The 13,550-nt window shown below is 41.3% G+C and overlaps 1 protein-coding gene across 1 annotated transcript in view; it reads left to right on the top strand.

The window, feature by feature from the left end:
- The window catches only part of PCSK5 (proprotein convertase subtilisin/kexin type 5), a 416,138-nt gene extending 406,383 nt beyond the window's left edge, over positions 1-9,755 (top strand). Inside the window, exons 35-37 of the mRNA XM_006776508.2 lie at positions 3,864-3,964; positions 5,012-5,198; positions 8,037-9,755. Of these exons, the coding sequence (XP_006776571.2) occupies positions 3,864-3,964; positions 5,012-5,198; positions 8,037-8,440 (692 nt within the window). The 3' untranslated portion in view covers positions 8,441-9,755. The remainder of the gene's footprint in view (positions 1-3,863; positions 3,965-5,011; positions 5,199-8,036) is intronic.
- The last annotated feature ends 3,795 nt before the right edge of the window (positions 9,756-13,550 follow it).

Below are 13,550 nucleotides of genomic sequence, written 5' to 3'. Positions count from 1 at the left end.
GTTGGAGGAGCAGGAAAAACTATAAGAAACAATGAAACTACAACAGTGCGAGGAACCCGCAGTCCCCCCCCTGACTGCGGGGCTGCTTAGCGGGCTGAGGTGCCTGAGGGGTTGGTCTTGGTCTTCAGCACCGAGCCGCTTCCCTCTGCTCTCGGCCAGGATCCCTGCATTTCTCTGCAATCCGGGGCCAGAGTCACAGCCCCCACTTTGCTCTGGTTGCAGCATAGACCGAAAGAAAAGTGTTAAAACCGAGAAGGGGGAAAAATGGAGAGAGTGACTCTCAGGAATATACACATTAAATTACTCTTAGATAGAAAGTGCTCAGACTAGTGGGCAATCTGCACACACTAACCTGGGAATGGTCATGTGCTATTCAGACGAGACCCAGAATGTCTTTGGTGTCTCTCACAGCATGATGTTTCGGCAGTACCCAAGAGAAATATAATACAAGCCATGCATATAACTTTACATGTAGGAGACACATTAAAAAAAACTGGTAAAATTAATTTCATATATATCTTTTAATATACCCAAAACAGTATTTTAATATACAGTCAACATAAAATTGATTGAGATATTTTACATTCCCCTTTTTTTTTCTAAGTCTTTGACATCTGCTGGGGTCCAGCCAATTGGGACTGAATGAGATGGACTGGACACGCCCTGGAGCCCTCCCACGTCCCTCCCCTGCCCCAATCATGCACCTCTGGGTGCCTTGGCCTGACCTGTGCCCTCTCACAATCCAGGGCACCTCAGGGGATATCGGAGAGCTGGTTTCGGCCCCATCCCACAGGCCTGGCTGAGCGACCCCAATGGTGCACAAATTCGTGCACTGGGCCTCTAGCCTGTATAATAAAAGCCTAAGCGACCATTATGGTGGAACGACCAGAACGATCAGTCGCCATGATGTGCACTGACCACCAGGGGGCAGACACTCAATGCAGCTGCCACAGTGGGAGCCTCTCCTGACTCTGTGGCATCAGGCGCAGTGGGCCAGGATGTGCGCAAGCAGTGCCCAGCCCCGATTCGGGCTTCTCCCTGGCCGCCTGCCACTTGGCACACTGCTACATCCCCCAAGGCAGGTCCCAGACTGGGAGAGAGCGCAGGCCAGGCTGAGGGACCTCCCCCACCCCAGTGCATGGATTTTGTGCACCGGGCCTCTAGTATGATATTATAATGGTGATACATTTGTCCAAGTTCATAGAATGTACAATGCCAAAAGTGAACCCTATCAGAAACTATAGGATTTGGGTGTACAAAATTTGAGGACAGGTTTTCTCTTGAGCTGTATACTGACTGAAAAAAGTATGAATTCCTTTCTTCTTAAAACATTAGTCATCAGCCCAGCCTGCATGGCTCAGTGATTGAGCATTGCCCTATGAACCAGGAGGTCAGGGTTCAATTCCTAGTCAGGGCACATGCCTGGGTTACGGCTCAGTCCCCAGTGTTGGGCATGCAGGAGGCAGCCCATCAATGACTATCTCTCATCACTGATGCTTCTGTCTCTCTCTTCCTCTCCATTCCTCTCTGAAATCAATAAAAATATATTTTAAAAAAAAACATTAGTCATCATACTAAGAACTGAGGATGTATGAAAAATAAAAGGATAATTTGGCAACCTACATAAGTAACTTGCCAACTAGATTCTATTTTATTCACATCTGACTGCCTACTAACATTAGGGTATTTTTAAAAAGTTTAAAAGCACTAGGTAAAGTGGGGGAGGGGGAGAGGAGCACACCAGGCCTAATAAATATGTATGTTTATATGCAGTTGGTTCCTCCACAATTAGTTTATTCCTTGCCTTCACACACTTAACTTTTTATTTATCTTCCTCACAAAATTGTTTGAAATAAAAATCCAGGCTGAGTAGCCCAACCCCCGCTAACTCTCCCAAGCTGCCTCTCTCTGTGTAAATAATGCCATAAACAGCCCCCAGGGTTGCTCTGCCTTGGCAAATTCATCCCATGGGGGTCAGTCCAAGGTAGAGCAGATGGTGAGCTGATCTGAATTTTAAGGAAATACCAAAGCTGTCTTTATAGGTCCCAAGGCTCCTGCAGATCCTTAGAAGCAATGATAAATGTCAGGTGTTAAACTTGAAAACAGAGAAAACATTCTGGAAATTAACAAACTGCCTTTTGCAGAAGACTCTGGGTGCCCTAAATGTGGAGATTTTGCCATAAATCAATGTAGGAGATTTAAAGGGAGTTACTGATTTGTTACCCAAGGTGACAGGTAGTGCCTTTGGGGACTGCCCAGGACCTACGCCTCAGCCAAATTGCTTCTGGTCTTCTGAAAAAAATTTAACCAACCTTAAGGTACACATTTTATAACCCTTTTTTCCTCTTTTAATTTTTAATTTTTCCTACCCTAAATTTCTCTTCATAAAGAAAAACAAACCCCACACTTCTTTATTTTAAAATTGGAGTAAGACATGTAAACTATATTTTAGAAAAATGTAGGGTAGGAAGAAAGGAAGTAGAGGAAGATTGATTCTTTCATCAGAGACTGTAGTTATGTCTCAGACATGTAGGAAATTCTGTATAAATCTAGAAGTAAAATAAAAATAGAATGGCTTTGAATTTATATCATGACAGACAGCCCTAATCGAAGCAGTTGAGCAATAAAAGTTTATTCTCTAAGATGTTGTTCATAGCTCAGAATTCATTTTTCCATGGAAACTTTATAAATGATTGAGTTCACAGATCAGACATGAAGTGCTAATTCCATAGTGAATTTGAAGGAGAAGATTCACAGTGCTAGTTCAAGTTTAACTAACCACTCTTTTCAATATTCTTCTGATTGGAAGACCTATACAAATTCCAACTCACAATACCAGGCACTTTCCATGTCCTGTCTGTCTCTTGGCTTCTGTTTTGATATTCTCAGCAAAACTGCCAGAGTCTTCTTAGAGCTCAGGTCTCCTGTCTCCAAACTCTTAGTTATCCCTTGATATTTGAATAGAAAGAAATGCTTGAGCCAGTCATTCTTGAGGTCTCTGAATTAGGAGAGAGGGGTATTACCTCCACAGGAAACAGAATCTATAGATCCGGACCTCCTCTACTTGGTGGTTCATGTGTTAAGGTAGATAGTATGATAGAAGGAGCACTGGAGTGTGAGTTAAAAAACCTGAATTTGATTTATGACTCAGCCATTATTACCTGTGTAACCTTGAATGAGTGACTTCACATTATTTTTTATTATTTAAAAAATGTAGGGAAGTTTGAATTTTTATCATATAAATTCATTTAGTAGGCCTTAGTTTTTATTTATTTAAAAAAATAATAAATAGGATGTCAAATTTCTGAGAAGAAAGTTTATAGATTTCAGGTCAGGAGAATTTCAAAGGAAACTATCACCACCATCCTCAAAATTAAGAACGATTAGACAAAATATTCTGTTAAATTCTTTTAGCCCCAGCATTTTAACTTTCAACTCTGGTGATGTTTCTCAATTAGGAACTGCCTAATCATGAATTACTGAGTTTGGGGAATCCCCAAAATCAGCTGGTATAATCCTTGTCCTTTATACTAGTTAAAAATAAGCAGAATGACAAATAAAGGTTTTATAAATATTCTATATGATTTCTCATTCTCAGAAAATCCTCTTGCTTTAATAAAAGATCTGTCATCTCTAAATCTTCAATTTCCAAAATGAAAGTTTACAACAATTTAACTAATTGGATAACTAATGGTCTTCACTTGGTGTTTTGCAGACTTTTTTTTTTTTCATATCCTCAATCATTTCACCCTTCCACTTCCATTTCCTTAACATATTCCATGCTCCTACGTGTCTGGAACCAAGTCAGAGGCTGAAATCTAAGGTCAGTCTCATAACTTAGAATCATTTTTTTTTTCTTTCAGGAAAAGGAGCGTTGCAGTGCTTATCCTGTGTGTGGAGTTACCACCTGGCAGGAGGAATCTGCACCTCAGACTGTGTTGTGGGGGAATACAGAGTGGGAGAGGTACTGAGAGCTGGGCATAGTGTGCCTTCTGCCATTCCACAAAATAAACTGGTTTCTGCCTGTCATTCTAGGCAAAGTAAAACAGGCCTAAAATTCCTATACTGTGCAGGTTTAATCTTTTTAAATCTTCTACATTGAATCATGGATTAATGGTGCTAGCCACCCATAGCTTTCATTTGAGAACATCTATCTCTCTATTTTGAAATAAGCATGACCCAACATATTCACACATGAGCTCTTTATATTCTGACAGTAGCCCTTATTACACTTTGGTGAAACTGAAGTTCAGAGAGATTAAAGAGTTGGTAAAGACCACATGAATAGTAAGTAACAAAGCCAGAATTCAACCCACAGGTTCTGTCTCCTAATCCAGATTTGATGAGATAATAATAGCTGAGAAAGCACCTTCTCAGTGCCTAAAACATGCCAAGGTGCTCAACAAAGATATTGTCCATTCCCTCTTTTTCTGTTACATCATCTTTCCAAAGCGACTATCTTCCCCCGTCTATGTTTCCAGCACCAGGGTAGGAGCAACTTGTCAGGAGGGAGGCCACCTTCTCCTTGTCTCTCAACTCCCTTCTCATGGAGATTTAGCTGCTTTAGTTAAACAATCACAACTTGCGTTTTTCTAGGACAGAATGAGAGGCCAGGCAGATAATGAGTCAAGGGTGCTTGATCAAAGAAAACCTTAGTGCAAACTTACATGTGAACTAACCCCCCTTTGAAGTGTGGGCAATGAATGAAAAAGAATTTTAAACTGTGGAGGTCAGTGTAGGGTGGGCCAGACAAAAGCTGTCCTTTCTCAGGTACAGCACACGAGCTATCAGTCTGTAACCTGAGCTGGTCTTCAAGCCTGTTCTTTCATTATTGTTACCAGCAGATCTCAGAGGGAAAGGGCCAGCAGTGATTCCATCCGAGTACAAAGACTTGGTTCGGTCTTTCACCCAGAACAGATCACCTTTTTGCTGTCCCCCATATGCCTTCTTTCCTTATGGAGATAAGATATGCCTCCCTCCCCACTCAAAAGGAATTTCCTGATCTTAACAGGGGGAGAAATTTAACTGTGAAAAATGCCACGAGAGCTGTATAGAATGCAAAGGACCTGGCGCCAAGAACTGTACTATGTGCCCCGCCAACCTGCTGCTGGTCATGGATGACAGCCGTTGTCTGCACTGTTGCAACACCTCTGATCCCACGGATACCCAGGACTGCTGTGACTGCCAGAATACCACAGGTGAGGGGAGAGGAAGAGCAGCCTGCAAAGGAAGGGCATGGCCTCAGGAAGCTGACGGGAGCAGGAAAGAGAGAAGGATAGAGAGATCAGAAGAATCAATAGGGCTACCTCTTTATTGAGGCCTGGTATGTGCCTACTGTACTTGAAACTTTCTGTCCATCATCTCATATAAGTAGATAATATTAATCCCATTTTACAGATGAGGAGACTGAGGCTCAAGGGGTTTGATTAGCATGCCCAAGTCCACACCAATGTTAAGAGGCTCATCTGGAATTAGAATCCTGGTCCTTTGGATTGCAAAGCCTGCATTTATTTCCACTACTGTGCTCCCTCCAACATTAGAGCTCAAATAGGTCTAGAATTTTATCTTTCTAATGTTACTTTATAACTTTTTTATTCTTCCCTTCTGGGAAAAAAAAAAAGGAAAAGAATCAACTATCAAGAAAGCTGGTGCCAGTATTATCATAAAGAATCATTCTGTAGAAACCAGCCTAAGTCTAGGCTTCCTATTAGAGACCTAAAGCATTTTAGAAATGAACTTTCATTGAAGGATAAAAGGAAACAAACCGTTTAACCAATTCCCAGTCCCCACAATGTCTCCCACTCCCAGCTCAATTTGTAAGGGTACATGGTTCCCATTGGCCACAAACTTAGAAAGACCCCAAATGGAGTGATTTCTTTTTAAAAATAAAAAATACTTTCTTAAAATACAATCTCTAGCCCAGAAGCAAATCATTTCCATGGGCTTCAGATGTATCATGGCCCGACAAAAACAGAATAATACTATTGGGAGCATGTCCATTTATAAGTGAAGTATATCCTGGATCCATAACTGCTACTAGCCATTTCTATTTTATGGTTTTAATCAGCCTTTTCAATTAAACTCTAAATAGCATCTTTCCAAAAACTAATGATTTCCTTCTTTCATTTTTCCCACCCCCCCAAGCAGGTGATTTCTCCAGCTCCTCATATACATCCACCTTCAGGGTCTGATTGCCTAATACTCATGCTGTGTCAGCTAAGAATAATAATCCTAATTACACCGATGGCTTTAAATGGAACCAGAAGTGTGTGCATATTGGGTGCAGAGTTTCTGTAAGCCTGCTCCTATTAAAAATTAGTTAGTCAGCTTTCCTGGGCCTCTGTGGCTCTCAAAGATCCACCTGGGGCAACTCTGCAGAAGTCTAAACACTCTTGATTACCTACTCATTCTTTATTGAGACACTTGCTCCTTCAAAGAAACCAGATCACAGAGGCCGACCCTGACTCTGCAGACTTAAGACTGTGGAGCCATAAGACGTGATTGCATATGGCGCCCTAGTAATTCAAAGGTCTTTTGTTGATTCTCCTGCCTCAGGCAGTATTTATCGCCAAGTACCACACACCGATTGCTTATCCATTTCTCTGGTGCTATAATATTTCCTCCAGGGGAAAATTCTATGCTGTATTGCTAATGAAAGCCATAATGATAGTGCTGTTACTTTAGAAGGAACTCTGCTTAATGGGCAAAATCCCATGAGAATGAAAGTTACAATAAAATAGAAAACTTCTTTATCACTAGTGTACTGCCTCCAACAAAAAGAGATATAGTGGTGATGAATCAGATATAATTGGCCAATATCTAATAAGCAAAAATAATTTCCCTTAAAACAATTGGAAGGAGCATTATATATTAAGCTAGTATGTACAATGTAGAGCCTCTCATAAAAGATTCTGGAGTCAGGTTCATGTGGTTCAAAAAATGTTTATGAAAAACAGTATGTATTTCAGCTTGTCCATCCAAAATGGCCTGCTAGTTTTTTCTCTAGTTCTTTCATACTTTCTTGCACATTCTCATTTGATGGGTGAAAGAAGAGAAAAAAATATATGCAACTTACTCAAATCATACCACCTGAATAAAGGGGTGAAAAGTAAGAAAAATGAACTCATCACTCAAGTTATGGTTTAATCTTTCCTTCTGTGACAATTTTGGTTACTCCATGTTCTCAATTAATGCATCAAAACAGAGGCTGGTGAATGACAGGGGAAAAAACTCTCAATTTCAGAAATCTTAATTATGATAGAAGAAATTTAAAGGTGGTTTTTCTCTCTCTGCCTTATTAGGGCCATATAATACCAAGAAATCAAAAATTTGTCAGAGTGCTTTATCCTAACCTCTCCAGACTACAGCATGAAGGTTAGGATTCCTGGATTTGAATTCTGATTGCTCCACAAACAAGCTCTTGGCTCTGACAATGTGAAAATTCACTTCCTCTCTGTGGGCCTCAGTTTTCTCAACTGCCAAGTAACAGGTTAACCTAAGTAAATCTATGGCCCAACACAGAAATAAGAGTCAATGGTTTTATAAATAATCTGTTCCTGTCTTTGAATGGTGGCACAATCATGTTGGACCAGGTTTAAGAGGAGCTGAGAAGGGGACACAGTCTTAGCAAAAGTCAGTTATTTATTTAGCATTAAGTGAATCATGGCCCCAGATGGAATGTTTTTCTGGGAAAAGAAACCGGAGAATCGATGAGTAAGGTTGGACACTTGGCGATTGACCCATGAGGTATGGGGAAGGGGGGACAGGGGGTGGGGGGGTCGGCTCCTTTGGATCTCAAACTGATCTTCATTCTAGAAGGGTTTGATGGCATCATCTGACATAGACTGGGACTCTCATGCAACACACACCACAGTTCTGCAGAGTGGTGTGACTGTTAAGAAAATCAGAGAGGGATTCTGCCATTTTAGATTTAAAAAATAAAGGTGAAGTTCTTAACATCAGAAACTAATTTTCCCCATTCCATCTTTTTTCATCCTTTCTCTCTCCCCTCTTCCTTTGGGGTCATCTTCCAACAGACGAGTGCATCCTTCCAGCAAGTGAGATGGGGTCTGCCCCTGAGCATTCGAAGACAGCCTTGCTCGTCACCTCCTTTATTATGCTGGTGCTTCTGATTGGGGCAGCTGTGATCGTCTGGAGGAAATCGCGGGGCCGAGCCCAGCCAGTAGAGAAGGGCTATGAAAAGCTGGCTGACCCTAGCAAGTCTTACTCCTCCTATAAGAGCAACCATCGCGAGAGCACCAACTTTGAAGAGGATCAGGTGATTGAGTACAGGGACCGTGACTTTGATGAGGATGACGAGGATGACATAGTCTACATGGGCCAGGATGGCACTGTCTACCGGAAATTTAAGTATGGGCTGCTGGATGATGATGATGAAGATGAGCTGGAATACGATGATGAGAGCTACTCCTACGAGTAAACAGAGGCCACCCACCCCCTCCTACTCACAGGCATGCTCGTGAGCATCACAGTTTGGGGTTTTATCCTCACGCACCAGGGGGATGTGTGGGTGTTTGCATCTGTTGTCTTCACCATGATTCCAACTAGATTATGTAAGAATGCTGAAACATTTCATTCATCCTTTGAGTGGCTAAACCAAATAAACCAGAATCGTTCAACCCTCACTGAGGAACAAGGATAAAATCTCGAAGGATTTTCTTCACAAAATACTAGTATGTCCAGACACAAAACACAGGAAGTAAAAACAAGTGAGATGTGTACAAACTGTTCTTTGTGACTTTTATTTTTCCTAAAAAAGGAAATGGACCTATAGAAAATCTGTTTCATGGCTGTATTGTGGAGATATCTACTGCCTCTGGAATTCTGTCAATGATTTTGGGGGGTAAGGAGATGAATTGTTTATCTTAGGGGATTAGTCTCCCAATAGCTCTCTTTAGGCAGATATTCGTTCTGTAAGGGCAACTAAAGAAGGTTCACCTCTTCATGCTATTTAACAATTGACTCCAGACCGCCTCTGGTGAACAAAAGAGACCACCTCTGCTGAGGCTGGTCACGACCTATTTAGAGATGAGGAAAGAAAAGGAGGTAGCATCGCAGCTGAGGAATCATGTGTTTGCTAGGCTCTGGTTCATCTGCATTAATCCAGAGTCATCTTGATTCTAAGAGCAAAGCCAGTGCAGGCAAGAGATAGCAGCAAATCCAGGAGGAAAGAAATCACTAACTTTCCAAGAATTGCAGCATTACACCCTCATGATTTTCTAAGAGTGTTTCTGGTTGGAAACATCAACTAACACATCAAGTAATAAAAACATAATGGCTGTGTTAACCGAACATAAAATGGATAGAATGACCAAAACTCTAAAAAAAAGGACTTTAGCTACTCAGAGAGCTTTCATCAATAGCCTGTCATGGAACTGTGGACTCTCCATAGAAAAGTTGAAATGGAGTCTCACATGGAAAATCCCAACTTTCTACTCACTAATTTGATCCAGGTGCTGACCAGCCTTCCAACACCTTTTGTCCCGGTGATTTTTGTTTCTAGACATTCTATGCCTCCATTTTTCCACTGTCCTGTCAAGTACATGCTGGAATTCATGCATCCGGGACACTTTTTCTGCAGATAATGCAGAGAGAGGGACTCTTTGCTGTCCTCTTAAGAAATAACTTAAGCAGGGTTTTATGGACTTCCTGGTCAAAACAGAAGTCATAGACACCAGGAATAGATAACCACTTCTGGTTAGAAAGTGACGTTTTCGGATGATAATGCTAATTATTTTTTAAAAAAAAACTTATCGCACACCTACTATATATCAGGTACCAAGCTAAATACCTTTCAGAAAAAATACCCCACTTAATACGAACATAACTTTATGAGGTTGGTACCATTATTACTCTGTTTTATATGTAACCCAAGCCTAAGAGAGGTTAGCTAGCCAGCCCAAGGTCACAGAAAGCTAATCAAGATTCAAGAAAAAAGAATGGCCCTATAGCACATGTTCTTAATAATTATGCTACACTGACATAAAGTGGGAAAAGAAACATGCTAAATCTAATAACGGCCTGTCTATCATTTTATTTTATAATATGGCAACTGTATTATATTTACTAAATTTGTGCACTTTATTATTTTTTAAAGCATGTTGTGTCATTGACACAAGAAATCTCTGTGAAGAAGTCTTTGGTTTATAGAAGGCCATAGTGTTTCTTTAGGGGAAAGCTCTTAAAGGCTGGCAAACTTTCTCTGGAAAGGGCCAGATAGTGAGTACTTTAGGCTTTGCACAACTACTCAGCTCTACCATTGTGGCAAGAATGAAGCCAGCCCATAACAAATGAGTGGGCCGTGCTCCAACAAAACTTTATTTATGGACACTAACATTTGGACATAAGATAGTTTTTACATATCATAAAATGTTATTCTTCTTTTGATTTTTTTCTTTAATCATTTAAAAATATTAAAACCATTCACAGCTCAGGGAAATACAAAAACAGGTGATGGGCCAGAATGGCCAACAGACTGTAGTTTGCTGACCTTATCTTTAAAAAATTCTTAAGAGACCATGTGTATCACACCCAGATATGATATGCTTCAAAAATTTTGGACCATTTAAAACTATCTCTTTAAAATATTTTGAAGCCCTCCTAGTCCCCTTTGTAATTCTTAGAAAAAAAATAAAAATACATGTAAGATAGCAATTATATCAATGGACACATTTCTCATCTCTTGCTGTGTAATTACAGAGTGTAACCTATAAAAGTAAGTAATTTTGTTTATACTGTGTTTTTCATCTCTCCTGATAACTCTAAACTTCTGATAGACTGACTTTGACAATTTTTTGTGTAGCCTGGAAATCATTTTCCAAGAAAAATAGGTGTTTATGATACACACTTAAGGATTAAATGAGGTCAAGATGACCTTGAATACTAAGAAAAATTGTGTTGCTACTCTATGTGAGCCTGAAAAGAAGGTTCATGCTGTGTATTGGTTCAGTTTGACATCGTTCCTTCTTTGTTTTTAGCCTGCCACATTATTCTCAGACTTACGTGGCATACTGTGCTAACAACTGTTAAATAGGTAAATATGTGTTTGGAAAACAAAGTCACTCTGTTGGTTTTTTTGTTTGCAAAGAACTTGGAAATATTAAGAGCATCCTTGTAGACTGGAAACACATCAAGAGGCCAAGCAAGAGCTTGGGAGGTTCCAGTTCATAAAAAGTAATTTAAAATTGGAAATAAAATTAAATCAAGACAAGATAATTCTATGGGGACTTATTAACAGACTATTTCTGAGCAGTTTTTATGCATTAGTACAATTATGCACCACTTCATGATGGAGATGCTTTCTGAGAAATGCATTGTTAGGCAATTTAATTATTGTGTGAACATCACAGAGTGCACTTACAGAAACCTAGAGGGTACAGCCCACTATACACCCAGGCTAATGGTATAGCCTATTGCTCCTAGGCTGTAAATCTGTACAACATGTTATTATACTGAATATTATAGATAAGTATAACAATAGTATTTGTGTATTTAAACATATCTAAACATAGGAAAGCTACAGTAAAAATACAATATAAAAGATTAAAAATGGTACACCTGTATAGAGTACTTACCATGAATGGAGCTTGCAGGACTGGAAGTTGCCCTGGGTGAGTCAGTGAGCAAGTGGTGAGTGAATGTGAAGGCCTAGGACATTAGTGTATACAGCTATAGGCTTTATAAATACTGTAGAAAAAAATACACTTAATTTGTAAAAAAAAAAAAAAAAAGTATTTTCTTCTTCAATAATAAATTGACCTTAGCCTCCCATAACTTTTTTACTTTATAAACTTTTAATTATTTTAACTTTCAACTCTTTTGTAATAACACTTAGCTTAAAAGACACATCGTAGTGCTGGCCAGTTGCTCAGTGGTTAGAGCGTCAAAGCCCTCGTCAGTCGCTCAGTGGTTAGAGAGTTGGCCCATGCATAGAAGCATCTCAGGTTTGATTCCATCAAGGGTATGTACCTGGGGTGTAGGTTCAATCCCTGGTCCCAGTTGGGGCACATGTGAAGGCAACCAATCGTCTCTCTCTCTCTCTCTCTCTCTCTCTCTCCCCCACCCCATCCCTTTCACTCTCTCTAAAAAAAAAAATCAATGGAAAAAATATCTTCAGGTGAGAATTAAAAGAAAAAAAATTCTGCTGGGCTGGTGTGGCTCAGTGGTTGAGTGTCGACCTATGAACCAGGAGGTCACAGTTTGATTCCTGGTCAGGACACATGCATGGGTTGCAGGCTTGATCCCCAGTGTGGGGCATGCAGAAAGCAGCCCATCAATGATTCTCTCTCATCATTGATGTTTCTATCTCTCTCTCCTTATCCCTTCCTCTCTGAAATCAATACAAATATAATTTTTAAAAACCCACATGGTTCAGCTGTACAAAAATAATTTCCTTTTTTATATTATTATTCTATAGACTTATTTATTTATTTATACCTTTTTAAATTTCTTGTTTGGCTCTTTGTGGGTTCCACATGCATAGGTTAAACCAACCTCAGATGTGCAGGGACTACTATAGTATTAAAAGTTAAGAGCAGATCTTCATGTTTGAGGGTTTGGTCCCTCTTATCCCCCAAGTTGTTCAAGAGTCAACTATCTATATATATAAAACCCTAATATGCAAATAGACTGAACAGCAGAACAACCAAACAACCAGTCGCTATGATGTGCACTGACCACCAGGGGGCACGCGCAGAACATGGCAGGTGTCTGCAACAGGTGGCAGAGCACGGAACATGGTGGGCATTAGCTGCGATGGGATGGTGGAGCAGGTAAGTGGGGGCACCCAACCAAGGTGGGGCCCCAGTCGCTGTCATCAGGGCAAGCCTCTGGTGGTTACTAAAAATTCTTTCCTCCCATGTGCCACAGTCCCACTGGTTGCTCACACCTGCCACTGATGCCGGCCCTGCTTGCACCCGCTGCTGGCACTGGACCTGCCACTTGCATCCGCTGCTGGTGCCTCACGCCGGCCCCAATTCCTCAGTACTATCAGCAGGTGAGAGTGGCAGCTGCCAGCCTTAATCACCTCTGAGGGCCTCTACACCTCCCCCTTGCTCCTGAGGGGCAATTGGGGCAGCAGCCTCCACTTGCACCCACTGCTGGTGCCCAGCGCCAGTCCTGATAGCTCAGCTCCATCAGAAGGTGTGAATGGTAGCTGCTGGCCCCAATCATCCCTGAGGGCTTCTCCACCTCCCCCTGCTCCTGAGGAGTGATCGGGGCAGCAGCCGCCGCTTGCACCTGCTGCTGGCTCCAGCCCCAATTGCTCCACGCTGTCAGCACATGGGAGCGGCGGTGGGAGTGGGGCTGCCGGCAGACAGGGGACCAGGGACCATGACAGGAAGGGTTGGGCGGGGGTGCGGAGGGTGGACCAAGACCCGCCCCTGTGCCCACTGCATCCTCTTGGCTCACAGAGCCTTTAGAGGTACACAAATTTGTGCACTGGGTCCCTAGTATCTGATAAAGGGCAATGAGATGGCTGTGAGGAGGTTAGAAAAATCATGACTCATCTTCTGGAGCTTTGCCACACAGAA

This window comes from Myotis davidii, unplaced genomic scaffold (genome assembly GCF_000327345.1).
Source record: "Myotis davidii unplaced genomic scaffold, ASM32734v1 scaffold228, whole genome shotgun sequence".
Classification (NCBI taxonomy): Eukaryota; Metazoa; Chordata; class Mammalia; order Chiroptera; family Vespertilionidae; genus Myotis; species Myotis davidii.
This window is presented reverse-complemented; position numbering and strand designations above follow the sequence as displayed.